Source organism: Pelobates fuscus, chromosome 1 (assembly GCF_036172605.1).
Source record: "Pelobates fuscus isolate aPelFus1 chromosome 1, aPelFus1.pri, whole genome shotgun sequence".
In the NCBI taxonomy this organism is placed as follows: Eukaryota; Metazoa; Chordata; class Amphibia; order Anura; family Pelobatidae; genus Pelobates; species Pelobates fuscus.
The window spans coordinates 433,605,311-433,630,243 of record NC_086317.1 but is presented as its reverse complement, the minus strand read 5'-3'; the positions used below and the strand labels follow the sequence as shown (position 1 = coordinate 433,630,243).

General features: G+C 37.1%; 1 protein-coding gene across 1 annotated transcript in view; it reads left to right on the top strand.

Moving 5' to 3' along the window:
- B3GLCT (beta 3-glucosyltransferase) overlaps nt 1-24,933 on the top strand; it is a 366,333-nt gene that overhangs the window by 212,215 nt on the left and 129,185 nt on the right. The window contains exon 5 of the mRNA XM_063429471.1: nt 5,368-5,444. Within this exon, the coding sequence (XP_063285541.1) occupies nt 5,368-5,444 (77 nt within the window). The remainder of the gene's footprint in view (nt 1-5,367; nt 5,445-24,933) is intronic.

Genomic DNA, 24,933 nt, shown 5'->3' with positions numbered 1-24,933 from the left:
TGCCTACTCCTGCTGTTGTGGCATAGTAGGCAAAAATAAAGAATAAAAAAATAAAATTGGTTTAGATGTGGAGAACATTAAATAATTGGTTGGAATCAATAGGGGTAAAAATTATGCATTTAATTTTAAAACCGCATCTTCCTGGGAGAAAATGCAGTGGATACAGATGGGTTTATTTTAAACCCATTTGCACCTTTTATGACTCAGTAGATAGAATCTCTTTTTTTTTTTTTTTTTTTTCAATGAAAAGAAATAGTGAAGACAAATTAAATGGCCACGAGCAGCACGATGTGTCATTGTGACCTCACATAAACACCCTCAAATGAAGATGTGTTAGTAACCAGCGCATGGAAGCTAATGCTGCGGTTATAGATTCATGCTGCCAAAGCTTGCGTTTAAGCCACTCATGGCTCCTATTACCTATCTTCACACACTAGATCCTTCAGTATTCCTAATAATGGACTCAGATTTTATTTAATAAAACTTTTTACAAAGTATGCTTAACGGAGCATTAAACTTTGGCATGACTGCAGAGAGTACAATGTAGACAAGTTGCATCTCATTCTCTGGATACGCAGAAAATACTGTTCTCTCTTAGTCATGATTATTCACGCCATATGTTTATTTAAAATCATGAAGATAGGCCAATTATGAAGCACAGTCACATATGGAAATGAACTGTGAGCTGTTAACTCATGAGCATAAGAAAAGGTTTCATATTTCCCTGCATCAGAAGTAGTTATTGCTATTAGTTTTGCTTTCAATTCAATAATTTGTCATACTGTTTAAATAACAGTTGTGCTCACTATGGCAGAAATTGTGAAATTTTTACATTGATTTTGAAAATATTGACTGATCATGCAAATAAATTTATTTTCTTGAAGGATAGTGATCATATGAAGCCATTTATTATCACATAGTTGTTTAGCTCTTTTTTTTTTTTTTTTTTTAAATCTTAATGATAACTGAAACCACCCAAATGGCCCTGATCAAAGATTTACATACCCTTGAATGTGTGGACTTGTTACAGACACCCCAGGTGACACACACAGGTTAAAATGGCAATTAAATGTTCATTTTCCACACCTGTGTCTTTTTAAATTGCAATTGGTTTCTGTGTATAAATAGTCAATGAGTTTGTTGGCTTTTAAGTGGATGCAATGAACAGGCTAGATACTGAGCCATGGGGAGAAAAAAAGAACAGTCAAATGACCTTAGCAGCAAGGTAATGGGACTTTATAAAGGTGGAGAGGGATATAAAAAGATATCAAAACCTTGAAAATGCCAGTCAGTACTGTTCAATCACTTTCGGGAAAATTCGGGAATCTCTTGATTCCACGCCAAGGTCAGGTAGACCAAGAAATATTTCAGCCACAACTGGCAGAAGAATTGTTAAGGATACAAAGAAAAACATACAGGTAACCTCAGGAAAAATACGGGCCTCTCTGGAAAAAGACGGCGTGGTTGTTTCAAGGAGCACAGTGCGATGATACTTGAACAAAAATAGGCTGCATGGTTGAGTTGCCAGAAAGAAGCCTTTACTGTGCTAATGCCACAAAAAAGCCCGGATTTCTAATATCCTGTTTTAAGAACTAAGGTTATGCAGACTTTTGAACAAGGGTCATTTTATTTTTTTCTTTGTTGTCATGTTTTGTTTTATGATTGTGCCATTCTGGTATAACCTACAGTTGAATATGAATCCCATAAGAAATAAACTAAATGTGTTTTGCCTGCTCACTCGTGTTTTCTTTAAAAATGGTACATATATTACCAATTCTCCATGAGTATGGAAACTTTTGAGCACAACTGTATATAACTAATATAATGGTTTCCACTTGGTCCTGCTGACCCTGGAGACACCCGGAAGTGGACAGGAATAAAAAAATCTAGTCTCGATCAAACAGATTTCAACTAAGTATCATACTCAATCATTCCAGTAGCCTTTTACTTTTAAGCTCAAAGTTTACTCTTATTATTGTAATGGATGTTTCTAGTGTTTTATGTGTATGTGACTTCAGTGGGTACCAATTTGTCCTTGGTGTCTAAATTGTATAGCTTTTAATATAGTTTATTTATATATGCTGTAGTAGTTTATTCTGTTGGAAAATTGCATCTGTACGGATGGCTTGCACAGATATTTATACTTTTAATTTTTTTAAATTTTAAATAGAACACCCTCATACGAGAGAGAATGTACCTGTTAGGAATTATATCAGTTATCTGCAACAAATAAATGAAGGATCAGTATTATGCCAAAAAGGAAAAAAGGCTATGCCAATTTTTTTATTAAACCAATTCATGTTTTTCCAAAAAAATTAATAAAAAAATGAAATACCTCAAACAAACCAGGATTGCAATGGTTTGACTTCACTCCTGGAGTCCACCAGGATCTGGCCAAAAAACATAGCACAGCATGGTTGGTCTAGCTCAGGCAGAGAGCTTCTGGCAGCAGCGAGACACGAGTGGCACGTGGTAAATCCTAGATTAAAAAGTCAAACTGGTAACAATTATACTACTTACATTCGAAGGGTACGAGGACCCACCTGACACCATAACCGCTGCAGTGTACTGAAGTGGTTATGGTGCTTGCACTGCTTCATGAGGAGCCTGCGAAGCGCGACAAGGAAGCACCCAGCTCGATCATCGTCAAAAAACTTAACAAAGGTTTTTTTTTGTGTCTTTCTTTCTGAAATAAACAAATTATTTTTTTTATTTATTTATTTATACAATATTTTACCAGGAAAGATACATTGAGATTTCTCTTGTTTTCAAGTATATCCTGGGTCCACAAATCATTGCATTGTTACAGTTAATGTACAATAAAATACAAAAACAATATTAATATACAATATATACAAAATTTAACATAGAACAGGTAGGAAAAATATATAATCAACCATGACAGGTGCATTCTGTTTTGAAGTATGTAGAGAGGGATCTCTTAAAGGACTTTAAACTTAGGGAAGATTTTAAATTGTGCGGGAGGTCGTTCCACAAACGCGGTGCTCTGTAGGAGAAGGAGGATCGGGCTGCTTTCTTTTTGTATTGAGGTAGACTAAGTAAAGTGTTGATACTGGATCGGAGGTTATAGGAAGTGGGAACAGCCGGGGAAAGCATTGTGTTCAGGTAGGGTGGGAGCTTCCCAGAAAAGCTCTTAAATACAAGGCTGGAAAGATGAAGGGTGCGTCTGGATTCCAGAGACAGCCAGTTTAGTTCTTTTAGCATGTCACAATGGTGGGTCCTGTAATTACATTGTAGCACAAATCGGCAGAACGAGTTATACAATGTGTTGAGTTTATTAATGTGGGATTGTGATGCAGATGCATATACTACATCCCCATAATCAATGATTGGCATCAGCATTTGCTGTACAATCTTTTCCTTTACTGTAGGGCTTAGGCAGGATTTGTTTCTGTACAGGGCACCTAGTTTTGGATAAAGTTTAGATGCAAGCTTTTCTATGTGCAGGCCAAAAGATAGATTGGGGTCTAACATCATACCCAAGTATTTGAAAGAGTGGACTGCGGTCAGTGTGCCATTTGAAATTGTTTTGATGGATAGGTGGGAATTGAGTAATTTGTGTAATTTAGGTACTGTTCCAGAGATCATTGTGACAGTTTTGAACCTGCTAAATCTGCCCCTTGCGTTATCATTATTATTATTATTATTATTACTGTAATATAATGTCAATATTTTCTGCAGCACTTTATATTTATACAGAGGAGTTATTTAGAAACTAGTAAATTAACAACGGATACAAATAAAGTTGACAGAAGAGGAGAAGAGATCCCTTCTTAAACGATTTTACAGTCCGTGAGGTGTAGAACTGCAATTGGCATCTCATTCTCTTGCCAAAATAAAAATAATGCAAACCTTATTCTTCACGTGAGTTAGTTCCCACTTGCGTGATTACTTTGATCGTGCACGTACTGTCAAACATTCTCATTAATTCTTATATTTGAGTCTGTCTTATTTTTAGCTGATATTTTCTCATCCATAAGAGGATGCCACCACAAGAGGAATGTAGTCCTACTATTTGCAGCACTGGAAAGATATCTGCTATAATGCTTTACAAATGGGTTTTAGATCCACCTTGGAGTGTCATTTTTAATCCAGGTATGAAAACAAATTTGTTCACTCGGAACAGAACTCACTTTTCTGGAACTCTGTATAAAAGTACACGCTTACAGTACTGAAAATGCTACATACTTTTTCATTTTTACCTCATTAAATAGAACATGGAATTAGAAATAGTGTATCTTTGTTCTATTCTGTTAAGATCAAACTGACCGTGAAAAACAAACAAAAAAAATCTTCTGATTTAAAACAATCCTAATGTGTTTCGGCAATGGAGTATCTAGCATTTTACGTGTGAGTCATTGGGCACACAGTTATTGTAACTTAAGAAACACGTTAACAGTGCTCCGTAAATGTACTTGACATGGAACACTGAGCTGTGTTAACTGTGCCAAGTTTCTCTCAAAGTCGGTAATATATATTATATCAGTTGTTTTACAGCAATACAACCTCTTGTGTCCATGCTGGAGAAAAGCCAAAGATGAGAGAATATTAAAATGTTTTGTAAAGTGTATCTTTTGAATTGTTGTTCATATGCTTTTTATTGCTTCATGTTAATGAAATAGTGACCGCATTATGCCCATCGATATGACAGAGGTAATATTTTAGAGTCTATTTGTTAGTCCATTAATAAACTCTTATGATATTTCGGTGGAGACGGTTATCAGTTATTTAGCAAATCAAGTGCTGTCTTTGGAGGAATAATAGACCCAGTACAAATTTCCTTGAAGAATGAAACGGTCTGGTACGCTCCTTTAAATTATCCTGCAAGAAGTGAGATCTCCTTGTGCTTAAATAAAAAAAAATGTGTGTATCGTATGTGCGTGTGTACTGAGCATCCAATCTAGATTCAAACGGACAGCGCTAATGTGGGAATGTTGGTTACCATGGTGATACCTAGCAAAAGAACAGTTACAGTCAACTACAGGCTGACATTTTACATCTCTTTATACTAACACAACCTACATACTCCTTAAAATATGATTCTGTTATAATAACCTGTAGAATACATGCAGAACAATCTTCACTATGGAGGCTGGGTATTGTCATGATAACTCAGATTCCAATAGTAGCGCTATTTAAATGACCGTATTTAACAGCAGTTTTATTCTAGACTCAACTGTATCACAACCTGTGTGGTGGAGAGAGTTCTCCATCATATTATTTGTTTTGACAAATCTGCTTCTCTTAATGTATAAAATATCATAGATCTTATAATGTGATGGAAAATCACATTTTAGCGATACGTGAATGCATTGCTAATGTTCTAATTGTTCTTTCCCCTTTTAGGATCTTCCAAGAGTGCTTCTTCTACATGAAATTTTAAAAAATGAAGGTTCATGGACAGTACTACCAGTTATACCACAGTAAGTAATCATTACATTATTTTTTATCCTAAATGTTTGCGTTAGGCTTGATTACTGAACATGAATGATACCTAAAACATTTGACGTAAAGGGACTCATCACTGCCAAAACACCTAAAAAAAAAAAAAAAAAAAAAAAATAATAAATAATAATTTCTGTCCAAGCACAGACTTGCCAATGCAGTTCAATGAGAAGTCTTTGCAAGACAGGTGCTCTGTGTAATTGCTGCCTCTTGAGTTTAGCTCCAGTTAGCTAAACAACCAGAACGTATGTAACAAGTTTAACCCCTTAAGGACCAAACTTCTGGAATAAAAGGGAATCATGACGTGTCACACACGTCATGTGTCCTTAAGGGGTTAATTTAGGGAAGTGCAATTTTTTTATAGAAATCGGCACTTTTTGTAAAATATAAAAAAAAGAGTGCACACTTCTCACGCATAGAGCACTCTAGCAAGATAATGTGCTTCCGGGGTCTGGGGAGAGTCCCTTTAATATAAACAGATGGCTACCTTTTGTGAAAAGTCCCACAAGGACCCATGAAATAAAAAAAAAACATGTCATGACTGATTTATTTAATTCTTTTTTTATAAAATTTTATAGTAATAAAAACAGACACGACAAAGAAGATACAATACAACAACTGAGAGGGGTATTACAAAAGAGCAACCTTTCTCGGAAAGGACTACAACACATAGGGTATATCAGATTAAGTCATGTATATCTAAGATATAACTCTTCCAATGCATATAGGTTTGAAATACAATATGAATAAGTCGAGTCATCACATTTCTGAGAAACCCACTACCCAAAGAGATAAGACAAATATAACTGGTCAGAGATATTGACATAAAACAACAGGTCGAGAGTTCCGTATAAAAAAAAAGAAAAAGGGATATAAGCAAAAAGTAGCACTATTATCAGTATATGGTCAGTATATGGTCAGGGAGCCCATAAGATAATATCTAGTACTGGGTTTCGGAAAAGTCTATGTATAATCTATTACCGTAAATACTCGAGTATAAGCAGAGTTTTTCAGCACATTTTTTGTGCTGAAAAACCCCAACTCGGCTTATACTCGAGTCAATGTCTGTATTATGGCAATTTACATTGCCATAATACAGGCAATGGGGCTGGCAGCGAGCGCTTACCTCTCCTGCAGCTCCTGTCAGCTCCCTCCTCCTCCGCGCCGGTCCGTTCAGCACCTCTGTCAGCTCCCAGTGTAAGTCTCGTGAGAGCCGCGGGGTCATAGTGCGGCTCTCGCGAGACTTACAGTGTGAGCTGGCAGAGGGAGCTGACCGGACCGGCGCGGAGGAGAAGGGAGCTGACAGGAGCTGCAGGAGAGGTAAGTGCTTCTTGCCAGCCCCCTCCACTGAACTGCACTCGTACACACACACTGCATTCATTATATACACACACTGTAAATAAATATTCAATTAATATAATTTTTTTAGGATCTAATTTTATTTAGAAATTTACCAGTAGCTGCTGCATTTCCCACCCTAGTCTTATACTCAAGTCAATAAGTTTTCCCAGTTTTTTGGGGTAAAATTAGTGGCCTCGGCTTATATTCGGGTTGGCTTATACTCGAGTATATACGGTACATTTGTCCAGATGTTTCAAACCAGCCCTTTAGTCATATCAACAAGATTAGAGTATAATGTCAGAATATCAACATTAGGGTGATCATTCATAAGGATGATCCCTTTTTCCATCTCTAGTTGATATAATAATTGGGCGTTAACTTTGTCTCTATTGGGGATCAAGGTACTTTTCCAGAATCTCGCGATAAGAACTTTAGTTGCTAATAAACAATGTTAAGTCACAATTTCGCGAGCATCCTTTATTTCTTCACCCATAATATGGAGAAGGGCAATTTCTGCTTTATGCTCCAATCTAGGGCCTCCGATACTATATATTCGATTGAATGAAATATTCCACAGAGGCTTAATTCTGGGACAAGCCCACCAGATATGGAGCATAGAGCCGTCTTGTTGGAAACACCGCCAGCAATTTGACGGATTAGAGTTGGATATTTTTGCTAGTCTATTCAGTACCAAATACCATCTGTACATAACTTTGGTAAAGGTCTCTAAAATATTCAAACAGTGTATGGCTTTTTTTAGTCATCATAAAGGATTTACACCAAATGTTGAATGGAATAGAAATTGAAGTTTTCCCAATTGGCCGTCTAGGACTAATAAATTATCTTTAAGATAGTTCTTTATATGAAGATAGTTAAATATTTCTCTAGGGGGTAAATCCAGCATATCATTAAGAGCTTTGAAGCTTTTTAATTGTTGTTCATTATAAAGATCTTTTATCGTATAATTAGGATCGTTATACCAGTTTACCAGATTAATCTACAGCATATAGTGTTCTAAAGAGCTTAAACCCAAGTTCTCATAAAGTTTTTTGTTGATCTTTAGTTTTTTCTTTATAATATTCCATTCTTTTAGTGTTTATAATAAAGATAGAGGATATTGAGATGGAATCTCAGCCATTTGATTATTCTGACTTGCTTCTCTCCAAAGGAGAATTCAAGGTTATCTAGTCCAATTCTAGCTGCTTCGATCTTGTACCAAGCTTGATTTTTAGAATCACTTAATTGGAGATTGCTGGCATGTACCAGCATATTAGCCTGATCTATTTGGGAAATTAAGGGGTATCCTAATCCCCCCTGTTGGGCTTTCCTAGATAGGGTGTACGTATTAATTCTTGGTCTCTTCCCTCTCCAAATATAAGATGTAATACTACTTTGTAGCATACTTTACCAATGTGTAGATATCGAGAGAGGGAGCATCCCAAAGAGATAAACCCATTTTGGGATTATATAGGCTTTAATGGTGTTGATCCTTCCCCACCAGGAGATTTCATGCACTCTCCATTCTTTTAATAGGGCGTTAATTTCTTTTAACAATTTCAAAAAATTAATTTCCATAGTCCTTTTTGTATCTGCAGATATAGTCACCCCTAGATATGGAAACTCTTTTTTCCGTCCATTTAAAATCAAAATATTTCTTTAATAATGTTAATTTGTCTCTTTGTATATTGTTTTATTCATATTCAAGCTATAGTTTGAGACACTACTATAGTTATCAAATTCTTGCATTAAATATTGGAGGGAAACATGAGGCTCTGTAATAGAAATTAAAATATCATCTGCATACAAACATATCTTCCATTCATCATCTTGTGTACCCATTCCTCTAATCCTATCATTTTGTCTGATGTTATTCGCCAAAGGTTCTATTGATAACACATATAGTAGGGGAGAAAGAGGGCACCCCTGCCTTGTCCCATTATTAATACTGAACCAGTCTGAGCATATATCACGAGTTACTATACGAGCTGAAGGGTTCGAATAAATAGCCCCAACTGCATCCATAAACCACCCCTCAAAACCGAATTGTGAGAGAGTTCTCCTCAAAAAACCCCTGTCAAAGGCTTTTTCAGCTTCCATCGACAGGGTCAGGAGGGGGGTTCCCTCAGCCCGAGCCCACTCCAGCAGATTCAGGACCCTACGCGTATTATTAAATGAGTGCCTACCCAACATAAAACCTATCTGGTCCTGATGGATGAGTGACGGCAATACTATTTTTAATTGTTCCGCTAAAATTGCGGCATAAAGTTTAACGTCAACATTAACCAAAGATATGGGGCGATAGTTACTCACTTCATAGGGGATTGTACCTTGTTTCAAAATCGGAGTGATATGTGCCCTTAATAGGTCTAAAGAGGCAGACCCTTTAGTTGCCATTTCATTAAGCCCTTAAGGACCAAACTTCTGGAATAAAAGGGAATCATGACGTGTCACACACGTCATGTGTCCTTAAGGGGTTAAAGGTGTTTGTTAACGACGGGAGGAGTTGTTTTTTAAAAACCTTGTAAAACAAGTTCGTATACCCGTCCAGACCAGGGGCTTTTCTATTAACAAGCTTATCAATTGCTGATTCAACTTCATTCTGAGATAGAATTCTATTAAGTCTTTCCTTTTGGTCATACGATATTTTTAACAACTTAGATTTTTCTAAGTATCAAGAATACAGTTAAAATCACCCGCAATCATAACTGTGCCTTTTTTTACTTGCTCCACCAGATCCAAAATTTTAACCAATGTTTTAATTGGGTCTTTGTTAGGTAGATACACATTGACCAAAGTGTAATCCATCCCATTCAATTGACCAACCAAGATGATAAACCTCCCGTCTGGGTCTAGATAATTAAAACAACAATCAAAGGTAACTTCTCTAGAGAAAATTATTGAGACACCACATTTCTTTTTTTCCTTGTAAGGAAGCAGAATAGATCAGAGGATATTTTTTATAGAACCAAAATTTCTTGGAGTCCGCCATCCAGTGGGTTTCCTGAATAAACCCTACTTGTATATGTTGATTAACAAGGGCATTATATAGATAACCTCGTTTAACATGAGAATTAAGACCTTGGGCAATAATAGTTAAAACTCTAACCATATCTCAATCTAATTTTCTTCTTTTGGCTCCCTGACCATATGTACAATATATCCGACCAGTTAAACATGTTACAAGACTGACAAAACAACATAAAACATTCATATTTATATATAAACCTGGAATACAAAAATGTATTCCACGTACTGGGAATCCCATAGAGTCCCACAGGGAGGGGTATATAGATTCGGAGTATCTTATTGGGAGAGAGAGAAAGAGAGAGAGAGAAGAGATGAACAAAAAAAAAAGATCATAATAACCCAGGCAAACCCGTCGTTAAATGTTGTTAAATTTTCAAAAGCACTATAACACTCCAAATCATTTACTATTTTACTTGTTAATTTTCCCATTATCCTATTTAGAGCTTTATGAGTAAACTCTCAACGTATCCACTATATAAGTGTAGGGTTAATTCTATCATAATTACTAAGGATATTAAGTGTGCCATTGATTATCGTGTCATCATTAATAGGAATAAGAAGTGATTTGACTGAAAATCCTAAGTCAATGCATCAATTTAGTTATAGAGTAAAGTGACAAAGTGAAACTAAACTAATAAAACTAAAAATATTTTATAATATCTCAAACCAGCCCATATATCCTTAAGTTCTCAAAAAACGAAGCACCCATCTGAATCGTTTGCTATTGAAATTCTAATTCCCTTACTTATTACAAAAAAAAAGGGCATAACACCTCGCTAGCTAAAGTGATAATAAAATAGCTACATATCATTATCTTTCAGCCAGGCATGGGCAAGCTCCGCTGTCTTAAAAGACTTCCATATGTCTTTGTAGCAAATTAGTAAAGCTGATTGTGAGTTCCATTTTAACTTTAAATTATATTTCTTCAGGCATGGAAAAATCGTAGAAAAGAGGTTTCTTCTTTGCCTCGTTATAAAAGAAACGTCTGTTAGGACTTTTATTTCTTTATATTTTTCATCATTTATCCTCGTCTTCCTTGCTGCTTGGAGAATCTGTGTCCTAAATTCAAACGTAGTAAACGCCGCAATTACATCTCGTGGGTATAATTGATCCTGCTTTCTATGGGAAAGACGATGATAACGTAACATCTTGAGATCTTGCTGTGTAATAGGAATCCCCAAGCAATGAATATATTTTATTAAAAAGTCATGTAATTGGACATCTGATATTTCCTCTGGTATATTTCTAAATCTCAAGTTCATTCTTCTTGATCTATCTTCGAGATCACATACTTTATCTTCCAATTCTTTCAATTTCAATGCCATCTTAGTTTTGGTCTCCTTCGTCTCTTGAAGCTGAAATGCTAAAGCCTCTTCCTTTTCTTCTATTTTAGGATACGTCCATTTAGACTAGCTAAATCCGTTTTTAGATCTAAAAAATTGTCACTCAGCTCCATTTTGATATCATTAGAGATCTTCCAAGCACATTTCTTTAAAAGAATAGGAGTAACTTCCTCTTTATCAAAAGTCTTGGTGGGGGAGGGTAAAACCCCTATATGTAACGACTCCAAAGAGGATTGTTCCAAACCTTCTTGATTGTCTTGTGGAACAAAAAAAGCTGAGAGTCTCTTTTCATTTTTCTGGCCTTTTTTATCTGACCTTGTTGAGGTTTTATCTGGTATTTTTTTAGATGACATTTCTCTTTGAGAATTAGATATATATTCTAATGGTAAATCATTTTTCAGAGTAACTAGATTGAGTTAAATTAATTTAGAGCATAGGGAAATGTCTGGATCCCTTCAGTGAAAGCAGGTATTCCAAGGCACACATGGAAGTTTAACATATGATCCACTAATTGCGGTCACCTCCATATTTATATTCAAAAGTAACCGAGTCTAGAGAATGTCTAAAAAAATGTCTGCAAAACGTCTTGAGAGTGAGTTGAGAGGAAAATAAGTCAAAATCCGGACTTGGTTTAGTTCTTTGTGCTATGTCCCATTCCATTAATCAGAGAAAAAGAAAAATAATAAGACCAACTTGCTCCTTTCTTTCTCTTTTCCTCTCCCCTTCCTCTCTCTTCCTTTCCCTCTACTAGTTATTGTCTCAGTGTTGTTAAGGGAAAAGGAAACAACTCCTTTTTCTTTTTCTTCCCCTCTCTTTTTCTCTTTCCCACTATCTTGCCCCTTGGGGGAATGCTTCACCAGAAGGTTTAAACATCCTGATAAGCTTCAGAAGCTTAACAGCTATTATCCCAGGTATCAGGCTGGCTCAGGCTAACTCACCCCAACAAAGGAAGGAATATTCCGGTACAGTCCGGTACAGATCCGGTAAAATAGTATCGTTACTCTCGCAATCTCAGCGTATCAGCGTCTCAACACATCCTCCTGATGCTCAGTGCCTGTCTGGATTGTGCACATGCGGATCCATTCAAGGTCTCTCCTCAGCCTCCTCGATCTTTCTCGTCTCCTCGCGGCAATGGCGGCATCAGCGTCTCAGCTTCTCTCCGATCACAGCCCCTCCCGGCGTGAGCGTCATTACGTCATCACGCCAACATCCGTCCTCAGCTGATCATCATGACTGATTTAACTACACCCTATGCCCTTGTATTTAATTCACTTCCTATTTGGTAAATAATCAGCAGTAAATTATCTTTGCTGTATTCGTTTGCACACAATTTGTTCTGTGGCATGTTTTTCTACCATACCAAACATAATTTCATAATTCTTTACCATCCTTAAAAATTGTTCAGACGTTTTTTTTTTTTTTTTTTTTTTTTAAACAATGTGGTTTACAGATCATTTTCTTACTTATCTATAAATTAAGCTTAAAGGATTGAGCATAAGATTGTATCTATACATTGTGCTAGTGATTTTACTAGCACAAGTACAGGTTAAGAGAAAAAGCGAAATCATTTTTTTTTTAGCTGTCAGTCACTGCCCCTGCGTGCCAAGACCTTGACTGACAAGCTTCTAGCACTGGCTATGGAATATAGTTACACAGTGATGCTGGCGCGCTGTCACTAAAGAGACTTGCCATGCTTGGGGATGCATCCCAAGTAGGGCAAATTAGACGACTTCTGAAGGAGCAGAGGTGGAGAAGAGGACGGTCAGGAGGTGGACACGATGGATTGTATGCATGGATTTGTATGGATTTATGATTAGTGAATGAGATGTTAGGAGATGAAATAGAAAAAACACTCTCTAATCTCATCAGGATTTTTCCCCCCATAAGTTTAACTTTAATACCAGCAATTACAACATTCCATATAATCTATTGCTTCAGACAGTGGCGGAACTATCGCAGGGGTCACAGCTGCGCCGGGCCTGTTACTCCATGGGGCCCGGCTGCCCTGCGACTTGGTGCCCGCCACCATGTGTTGCGGCCCGACCTGCGAAGTAGAACCGCCGGGGCCACGTGTTCAGGGGTCCATCGGGTGGCCCAAGCTGTCAGGGCCACCCGATGGCTATGGATTTCCACACACTGGGAGGAAGTGACTGGCCCGTCACTCCTACCAGCTTACAACGGGAGCCAGGAGGATGAAGTCAGCATGGGAACCACAGGGCTCCAAGGAAGTGACTTAATTTTTTTTGTATGTGTATCTATGCGTATGTATGTGTGTGTGTCTGCATGTGTGAGGGGGCAACGTATGAGAGGGGGAGGGTAGATGTACGGGGGGTAGACACATGGGGGGACCCCAGGGCAATTTTCGCACTGGGGCCCTGTGGTTTCTAGTTACGCCTCTGGCTTCAGATATACATACTAAACAAGGTTAGATGCCTTTGTACTTTGATACATTTGTTTGGGCAAAGTTTTAAAAAGTGGTACTTAAACATGTTCGTTCTTTCTCTCTATTAAGGGGTAATTATTTCAGATGATTTAACGGTAGGCAGACAATGTAATAGAGCAGCAGGAAATGCTAGCAGAATGCTTGGTTGTATAGGAAGAGGTATTAGCAGTAGAAAGAGGGAAGTGTTCATGCCATTGTACAGAACACTGGTGAGACCTCACTTGGAGTATTGTACGCAGTACTGGAGACCGTATCTTCAGAAGGATATTGATACTTTGGAAAGAGTTCAGAGAAGGGCTACTAAACTGGTTCATGGATTGCAAGATAAAACCGACAAGGAAAGGTTAAACGATTTTAACATGTATAGCTTGGAGGAAACATGGGGGATATGATAGAAACATTTAAATACATAAAGGGAATCAACACAGTAAAGGAGGAGACTATATTTAAAAGATGAAAAACTACCACAACAAGAGGACATATTCTTAAATTAGAGGTGCAAAGGTTTAAAAATAATATCAGGAAGTATTACTTTACTGAGAGGGTAGTGGATGCATGGAATAGCCTTCCAGCTGAAGTGGTAGAGGTTAACACAGTGAGGGTGTTATAGTCATAAGGCTATCCTAGATGTAAGAGACTAATGCAAGTATTTAGAAAATTGGGCAGACTAGATGGGCCGAATGGCCCTTATCTGCCGACACATTCTATGTTTTTATGTTTCTAGTCACTGTCCATATGTCCATCTGTCAACCCATGCTGTCTCTGAAGAACTTTATACATAGTTACATAGTTACATAGCTGAAAAGAGACTTGCGTCCATCAAGTTCAGCCTTCCTCACATTTGTTTTTTGCTGTTGATCCAAAAGAAGGCAAAAAAAAAAAATAGGTTGAAGCACAGTTTTGCAACAAGCTAGGAAAATAATTCCTCCTTGACCCCAGAATGGCAGTCAGATTTATCCTTGGATCAAGCAGTTATTACCCTACATTGAAATATTATATTCTTGAATATATGCATCTAGTAGCTGTTTGAACATCTGTATGGACTCTGATAAAACCACTTCTTCAGGCAGAGAATTCCACATCCTGATTGTTCTTACAGTAAGAACTCTTCTTTCTTCCAGTCTAAACGCATGGCCTCGTGTCCTATGTAAAGTCCGGTTTGTGAATAGATTTCCACACAATGGTTTGTATTGGCCCCGAATATATTTGTATAATGTTATCATATCCCCTCTCAGGCGACGTTTTTCTAAACTAAATAGGTTTAAATTTGTTAACCTTTCTTCATAGCTGATATGTTCCATTCCTTTTATTGATTTTGTATCCCGCCTCTGCACTTTTTCTAGTGCCATAATATCCTTCTTTAGAACAGGTGCCCAAAATTGCAGCATATTCAATATGTGATCTTACCAGTGATTTATAAAGAGGCAAAATGATATTCCCGTCCCGAGAATGAATGCCCTTTTTCATGCATGACAATACCTTACTGGCCTTGGCCACTGCTGATTGACATTGCACATTGTTGCATAGTTTGTTGTCTATAACTATTCCCAAGTCCTTTTCGTGTGTTGTTATCCCTAATTCGCTTCCATTAAGGGTATACGTTGCTTGTGTATTCTTTACGCGGAAGTGCATAACTTTGCATTTTTCAACATTAAATTTCATCTGCCATTTGAGTGCCCAGTCCCCCAGTCTATCTAAATCCCTCTGCAGCAAAGTAATATCTTGCTCACATTGTATTATTTCACAGAGTTTTGTGTCATCTGCAAACACTGAAACATGACTTTCAATGCTGTCTTCAAGATCATTTATAAACCTGTTGAATAGAAGGGGTCCCAGAACAGACCCCTGAGGGACACCACTTGCCACCTCTGTCCAGCTTGAAAATTTACCGTTAATGACAACTCTTTGTACTCTGTTTTTAAGCCAATGTTCTACTCAAGAAAAAGCATTTTCATCTAGACCGATTTCCTTGAGTTTGAACACTAATCTATTGTGTGGAACTGTATCAAATGCCATGGCAAAATCCAAATAGATCACATCCACTGCAACACCCTGATCTATACTTCTACTTACTACTTCATAGAACGCAATCAAGTTAGTTTGACATGACCTGTGCTTCATAAAACCGTGCTGATTTTTGCTGATAACCATGTTCTTCTCAAGGAATTCTTTAATATTATCCCTTAATAACCTTTCAAATATTTTACCAGCCACAGAAGTCAAGCTCACAGGTCTATAATTTCAAGGCAAGGATTTTGAACCCTTTTTAAATATAGGAACCACATCTGCCTTCCTCCAATCCTCCGGGACACTTCCTGAAAGAAAAGAATCTTGAAAGATTAAAAACAGAGGTTCACTTATTTCTACACTTAGTCCCTGGAGCTTTGTTTATATTAACTTTCTTTAGTTGCTGCAGCACCTTGTCTTGAGTTAACCAATTACAATTATTCTGCAAGTTTTTAGTAGCAATCATTTGGACATCTATTGCCATGGGTTCTTCCTTAATATATACGGAGGAGAAATAGTTAATTAAAATTCCTGCCTTTTCCTGGTCTTCATTAACTAACACCCCCGTTTCAGTTTTTAGTGTAACTACATTTCATTTTTGGGTTTTTTAGAATTTATGTACTTAAAAAATGCTTTGGGGTTGGTTTTGCTCTCTTTAGCTATCATTTTTTCATTTTGAAGTTTAGCAAGTCTAATTGCCTTTTTGCAAGCATTATTATCTTCCCTATATCTTTTATAAGATGCATCTGATTTGTCCAATTTAAATGCTTTAAATGCCCTTTTCTTATTTTTAATCTCTTGTTTTACTTCTCTTCTTAGCCACATTGGTTTTAATTTGTTTTTTATATTCATTTCCCAATGATACATACGGAGACATTTACCTTTCTAATATTTTTTGTGAAGATGATCCATTTATCCTCAGTGTTCTTTTCACTAAAGAGTTTATGCCAGTCAATATATTGTAAAGCTTCCCTTAACTTATTGAAATTGGCCTTTTTAAAATTATATGTTTTAGTATACCCCATGTGCTTTTGTTTTTTTGAGTTTATTATAAAAAGGACACTATATTGTATCACTATTTCCCAAGTGCTCACCTACTTGAATGTTGGTCAAAAGATCAACGTTGTTTGTTAAAACCAAGTCCAGACAAGCATCCATTCTAGTTGGTGCTTGTACAAGTTGTGACCCTCTGTCCCAATTTATGTCCGGGTAATTAAAATCTCCAATAATTAAAGTGTTACCCAGATTTGCAGATTTCTCAATTTGCTGAAACAGCTGTTGTTCCTAGTCAATATTGACATTAGGTGGTTTATAACATATCCCAACCAATAGTTGGTTTCCCTTCTTTTCCCCCTAGCAGATATTTACCCATAAAGCTTCCACATTTTCCTCATCGCATTCCATTTGCTTAAGGTTGACATACAAACATACCCCACCACCCTTCTTGTTTTTCCTATCCTTCCTAAATAACATGAACCCATTTAAGTTAACTGCCCAGCCATGTGTCTCATCCCACCATGTTTCAGTTATGCCTATTATATGCTTAAAAAGGTATTGACGGCCGGTATTCGTAAATCTACCACTCCGTGTAAAACATCCTGAAAAGTCTTTCCTTTAACATTGAACATTCAGTAATGTATTATTCAAAAATACTGAATAGGCCTCCCATATTTCAGGTGGTATGATAAAAAGAAGTTATGATATGAGATCTCAGTAAAGAATATGATGGGCATGGTTCCCAGTTAGATCGCATTGTGTCCGTTAACAGTATTAACATGAAATATATGATACTCTTATGATCTTAATGAATATTCCTTGGTTTTGAATCAGATTTCTAAATTTAACATGTAAAATGTTCTTGCAATGTTGTGAAGGGGTTCTCCCTATCAGGTTTTCCTCGTTCTCTCTCTGCCATTTGTTTCCAGTTTATAGAAAGTAAAAAAAAATATTTGATAAAGTTAAGTATTCCAAAAACAGGAGGAAATGAATTGGATATTGAATTACTCCTTTGAGCTAATATTTGCGAGATTATATGGTGTTGGCCAGCCACTGAAAAACAGTAGGATTAAATGCAAATGGAAAAATGTGTTTTTCTATCTTAAAAAGAATATCGTGCTGAATATGTAATATATTGCGACTGTATGTTATAGAAATAGATAACGTAGATACCACCCGTCGTTCCTAAATAACACTTTAAAAACTTGTTGGATTGCATTTTTGCCTGGAAATGAATATGCTTAATGGGGAACTGTCACTTGTCTGGAAGTTCCATAACTGAATAAAACATTGAGAATAACCTTTAACTTACGTTAACCTTTTCAGGTAATGCTTTATATTATATATTAATGTCTAATATTATAATATTAAATTAAGATTAAAGATTAAGTAAATGCCATCCCTAGTCCAGTATAGGGCACAGTGAGCACACCCATTGCTAATGAGGAGGAGAAATAGACATTTAGATTTATCATTGTGTTCTGTTTTAAAAAGTGGTTTAACCCCTTAAGGACCAAACTTCTGGAATAAAAGGGAATCATGACATGTCACACATGTCATGTGTCCTTAAGGGGTTAAAGTACTATGGGGCAATCCGCAGACGTATTCTTTTGGTGAGGCCACCCCTTTTCCTTTTTTGCACCACTTTTTAAACTAGAGTAATTAGGCAAATACCACCAATCCCGTTTCCTCTGCATGCTTTCTCTATGCTGACTGCCAGTTGCAAAAGTCACCACTTTTAACAATGATTGACAGGGAGCTTTTATTCCTGTTGGTAATATTTTGTATGTCAATTACTTGACATCTATATATACGGTATATCGGCAAATGCAAATAATAACTATAATGGAAGAGCCCTGTTGCAGGATAAATAGCTGTGGATTTCCACGTTTAGTTTTCTCACTTCATATACATATTGGTTAAATATAGGAGATAAGTCATAATAAACATCTTAGAAATTCTGACAGCCTGTCGTCGCGATCACTTGATACAGTGTCACAGCCAATGATTTGTATTGTGGGCTCTGAGATTGTATTCTGCCTCGTCCTTCCCTCACTTTGATCTGAGGCAAGAGGGACAGAAAGATCATTGCTGACTGTGTTCCAGATTGCTAGTGTAATAAAATAAATTGTTCTATTTATCCCTTTCACTGCTGATCACAGTGCCAATACTGTGATCAGTACACTAGTACTGTTTTTATTTATTTATTTGGGTGGGGTGGTCCTCATATCTTTTACATTGTTTTTATTTTATTTAAAATCTGACCCTTTTAACCTTCCTTTTTTTTTATATAACGCCACTTTAGTGTATTTTAATTAAATAGCCCTCTTAGTGCTTTTTGCAGCGTTTTATACTGAAATCAGTTGTTAATTTTGGGTGTAGGCCAAACCAATCTGGTTATTATGTATGCCAGCCAATATCTTGCTGCCAATCCTGATTCTCAGTACAGCGGGAAGAATACATGGCAACACTGAAATGAGGAGATTTGGGGCGCCAAATGATGCTAGCAATGGAGATTGTGAAAAAAAGCCCAGTATTGAGTTACTGAAATAACCACCCCATCCAAGCTACCCCTCTTTTCCAGAGATTAAGAAGTGGGATAGATATAAACAGCTTCTCAGACCTCCAGAATTACCGTCTACAGAAAATTAGCTCCCTAATTGATCACAATTTGGAATATTGCCACCTAACCAAAATATCTGCATAAACGAGTCACTTTTGAAATTCAAGGGAAGACTGCTTTTCAGGCAGTACATTTCATCAAAGGGGCTTGCTATGGAATAAACTTCTTTGAGTTGTGCAAGTGCGACACTGGCTATACCTGGGCATTTCACATTAAAGCAAGACAAGTTGGTCATCTAGATCTACTAGGATGTCCTGATACTGTGGGGACATATGACAACATTGTATGAAATTTAATGAATATGGGGTATCATATATGGCTAGATAATAATAGAAGCAGTTCACAAATGGAGAAGCCAAAGTGCATTGTTGCATACCACAAGCATATAGGGAGAATAGATTTGGCAATGTATTCAGACATATTTGGTTCACAGTAACACCAAGACCTAGTATAAAAAAAAGTTGCCTCGTACCTTGCCCAGATGGTAGTATATAATTCCTATATTCTGTACAAAAAGAAGCCACATGGATGCACCATTCTTTCACCAGCCCTGTAATCCCTTGTCATTGCAATCACTGTTGAAAACACTGTAGAATCCTCCTCAAAGCCCACAAAAAGTCAAACTAGAAAACATGTACAGGTAGAGATAAACCGGTTGTGCCAAATGTTGGTGAAGAGATGTTAAGCAACACTGATAATAAAAAGTAGTAAAATAGTATATACAGAATAGTCCAAAATTTGATTGATTGTAGAATTCTTGATAGGGGAGGTAAAGTACAGCAGGTATTGTAGTGTGTTCATCAGCTTACGCGGATTCCACGAGATGAAAGGACAAGGAAGGCAAAATAGTGTAATATTGTATATGACAGAGGTGAGGAATAAGGTAATAAAAAATGCACTCACAAACCAGGAGCTATATAGTAGCTCTCATGTATCAGCCTCTGACAATACAGTCTTTGTCATGGGATATGTAGTAGAGAAACCATGAGAATCATTTCAGGAACATTAGTATGTATAGTGACACCTTCACAACATGTGCAACTCACATGAAATATAAAGAGAGAAATCCTATCGTGTAATCCAATAAAACAGCCAAAGGGTAAATGAAAAGAAGATAAAAAAAATACACTCACAAACAAAGAGCTTCCAATTCAGCTCTTTGTCAAATCATGGAGCGGTATTATCCCAGTTCATGGTTGTTCCGTTTGGTGAGTGTTCTTCCGTATTTATTCAGTGTACATATAGTAAAAATAGTAATACAAAAAATTGTGCTCTCTGTTTGAAGTGCAAATATAGCTTAAAAAAATAATTAAAATGTACTTACTTTTAAAGGAGCATACACATGCGCTTGGATTGTTGAGGTATCCAAGTTCCAGTGTTTGCTGCCTATTAGAACTAGCGCTGTATCAACATTTTTCCTTTTCCAGAAAACATGTACAGTCTGCTACAAAAGAGGAGTAAGGATTTGACCTTGTAACTTTCCAAAACCCCATTAAATCTTTACATGTTCTATACATGACACATTGCTGAACCAAATAAGAGTGTTTAGAGCAGTAAAACATATAATAACGATGATATCATCAGTGAAAGTGCAGTTTTTGTGTAAAAAAAAATAAATATATAAATGCAAACTTTTGCCAGGGTTTGTGACTACATTTCTACCAAAAAATAAAAAGACAGGACATAACGCAGTCTGTGTGTGTCTGTGTATGGACTCAGCAGTCTGTGTGTGTCTGTGTATGGACTCAGCAGTCTGTGTGTGTCTGTGTATGGACTCAGCAGTCTGTGTATGGACTCAGCAGTCTGTGTATGGACTCAGCAGTCTGTGTATGGACTCAGCAGTCTGTGTATGGACTCAGCAGTCTGTGTATGGACTCCGCAGTCTGTGTGTGTCTGTGTATGGACTCAGCAGTCTGTGTGTGTGTGTATGGACTCAGCAGTCTGTGTGTGTGTGTATGGACTCAGCAGTCTGTGTGTGTGTGTATGGACTCAGCAGTCTGTGTGTATGGACTCAGCTATGTGTGTGTGTATGGACTCAGCTATGTGTGTGTATGGACTTAGCAGTCTGTGTGTCTGTGTGTATGGACTTAGCAGGCTGTGTGTGTGTATGGACTCAGCAGGCTGTGTGTGTGTATGGACTCAGCAGGCTGTGTGTGTGTATGGACTCAGCAGGCTGTGTGTGTGTATGGACTCAGCAGTCTGTATGTGTGTATGAACTCAGCAGTCTGTGTGTGTGTGTATGGACTCAGCAGTCTGTGTGTGGGTGTGTATGGACTCATCAGTCTGTGTGTGTGTGTATGGACTCGGCAGCCTGTATGTGTGTGTGTGTGTGTATGTTTATGGACTCTGCATCCTGTATGTGTGTGTGTGTGTGTGTGTGTGTGTGTTTATGGACTCGGCAGCCTGTATGTGTGTGTGTGTGTGTTTATGGACTCAGCAGTGTGTGTGTGTGTGTGTGTATGGACTCAGCAGTCTGTGTGTCTGTGTATGGACTCAGCAGTCTGTGTGTCTGTGTATGGACTCAGCAGTCTGTGTGTCTGTGTATGGACTCAGCAGTCTGTGTGTGTGTGTGTGTGTGTGTGTGTGTGTGTGTGTATGGACTGTGTATATGGATACAGTGCCAACTATGGCACTTTATCAAGGGAAATGTGTTTGTTTTTTAATAATCCCTGGTGGAAAATAATGAATCCTCCACCAGGGATTATTAAATAAATAAATAAATTAAAAAAACACATTGTGTCGGGGGTCGGGCTTAACATGCGGCAGGGGCGGGGTCAAACTGCGGCGAGGGCGGGACTTTTGTCCCTGACCCACCATGTGCCCCCCCCCCCACTGCTAGGTACCCAGCAAACTGATCTGGCAATTTTCAATGTGTAAAAATTGTCCCTTGTACTTTTTTTACAAAATAGTATAAAACCTGTACATGGGGGGCATCATTGTACTTGTGGGACATCAGAGCATACAAATATGTGTAATTTATTGCAGCAAAAGCTTAATCGTGTTGCAACATTCACAATTAAAATGTCATGCACTTGGAAAATAACATTTCTTAATTTCTCATACTTTTTTAGATTGTATTCATATTAAATTGTTTCATATGTAAATATTTGATGTGAATCAACAGCCTTGTTTCTCCTGAACAAAATTATATACAAGAAGTGTGGGTGCACTTATTATAAAAGAGGTAAATTATAGGATGCACAATTTAATTTATCTACCGTATGGTTCCTATAATAAATAATTAAATCATGCCTTGAGAAACCACTGCTCAGTGAGAAAATGAATCTAAAACCTAAATTTTTTTAAGTGGAATTTTTTTTTTTTTAACTTGTACATGATTTTTATACTCCACTTCTATATCCTTTACTATTAATATATCTAACGACATGACCTCTGAGTAAGACATGTTTATTAAAACCAGACTAAATATGTGTGTGCATGCAACAATATATTTATAGTTTAATATAAATATTGGGAAATTTCATTTCCTTTACTATTGTAATTTTAGAATAACAGATTTTAACTTTCTCCAGCTTAATATTTAATGAATTTTCATATTTTTTATTTTATTTTAAATTGTTATTGTAAAATGACCACAGCTGAACACGATCACACTCAACCACGCTATGCAAACTATTTTAAAGGGCCATGTGCCATGCTCAATAAGCTTGCTGCACATTGCTCATCTCTCAGCCTGGGGCCACTAACTGTATTAGGTATATCTGGGGCTCCTTGGTACCAGCAGGGATTTAACACCATGTATTACACAGCCATGTTACAGTGCTGCCACCCATCTCGTGTTTTACCTATTATGGGTAAAAAGTGTGTAGAGGTTCAGAAAAATACCTCACTCTGTCTTATTCGAGATTTGTCTTTTTAGCTGAAAACAACAAGGTGGATTCTTAGTATAGGACCCACCTAAGAAATTTGTCTTGATGTGGCAGGTGATCTTACACTTTAATGGCCCCATTGGAGTGATACAATGTATCTATGTATTTGGGCTGATGTGTGCTGTTGCTGCTACCCAGGAGTAGTTGGAGCTTGAACGCAGGGCTACATTTTGTGTGTAGGGAATTACCCTGCTGCTGATTTTGCAGCATGTCTATGCTGTCAACGAGCGTTAAAGCCCCTGGACTGCATGATGGTATGGAAGGTCATGCGTTTTTTATTTTTTAAATAGTTAAATATAAGGCTTTATAAAAAGATTGCAAAGTGAATGGAGACTGCCAAGTAAATGATAACCAGAGTAGAGAGATCTTGCATAAACAGTCCAATCCTAAAATAAATTGCAAAAAGTACGTTACCTGTTTCTGTGGAATGAAAACATCCAAAAACAGGCAGTCATAACATTTCAAGCAATTTCAAGGATATAAAAATTAAAGTAAAAACTACTTGCAATATTCAGGAGAAGCACCATAAATAGCTCACCAACAGATGTTTAACAAATGCTGATGGTTATTCAGATCTTGGATAACGATGAATAGTGTATATAGTGTAACAACCACTGATGATAACAATGTGCAAATAGCAGAGCCTTCATCTTCCTAGGTAACTGTCTACTCATTTTGTCTGATGTAGACTTTCTCAATACTGACGTGTAGTAATTAGAGATGTCCCGAACAGTTCGCCGGGAACTGTTTGCCGGTGAACATAGCTTGTTCTCGGTCGCTGCGGCGGGCGAACATATGCGATGTTCGGGCCGCCCCCTATTCGTCATCATTGAGTAAACGTTGACCCTGTACCTCAGTCAGCAGACACATTCCAGCCAATCAGCAGCAGACCCTCCCTCCCAGACCCTCCCTCCATGACGAATAGGGGGCGGACCGAACACCACTACAAGACACTTTTATTGCCTCCCTTACTTCCTTATAAATCTCTAGTTATTGGCCATTGGTTATTGGTTATCTTCTGCATTCCTTACTGTCATGGCTGGTGTCCTGGGAGAAAGCTGGCTCTTTCCCACGTTTAAAGGCAGGAGTCCACACCAGGCGTTTTTTGTTTTGTTTTTAAATAGCCACGGTAATTTCTACCTTCTGTCTTGATGAGGAAATGTCCCATGGAGTAGCAGGTGCACTGGACAAATTGTCTAGAATATGTAAGCCTTGAATTAACTCTGAGCGCTCATATAGCTCTACTCTGCTACCTTTGAAATGTAATTAAAGGATGGTGCAGGAGAGCATTTAATCTGATCCTTTTTTCCTGTTAAAAAAATCTGACCAAATATGTGTTTCTATACAAACATTCTTTCATATTTTTTGTTCAATAAAAATCAATACGTTTAAAAATAAATCTACATCTTGTAGTTTTAGTGTTATAAATTATAATATATTTAATCATGGTTTTGGTTTTACAACTACTAACTTTTATTTACTTATTTATTTTGAGAGATTTTTATTGCAGCTCACAAAAATAAATCTTGCCAAGCACCAATTTAGCAATTTAGTTAACCTCTGTACATGTAAATCCGGTTAATTTTAGATTGATACTCTTTATAAATATGAGAAAAATAATTTAGAGTATTCATCCAATCCTTCTCATTTGGTATGTAACATGTTAAAGAGAAATACATGGAGTGATCAAAATGTAAGGGTTGCATAGAAATGTAACCCCAGTGTTGTTTGACATAAATGTATTATTATATTCTATTAAATATCCTTTTTTTTTTTTGTTGCATTCATAATTATATT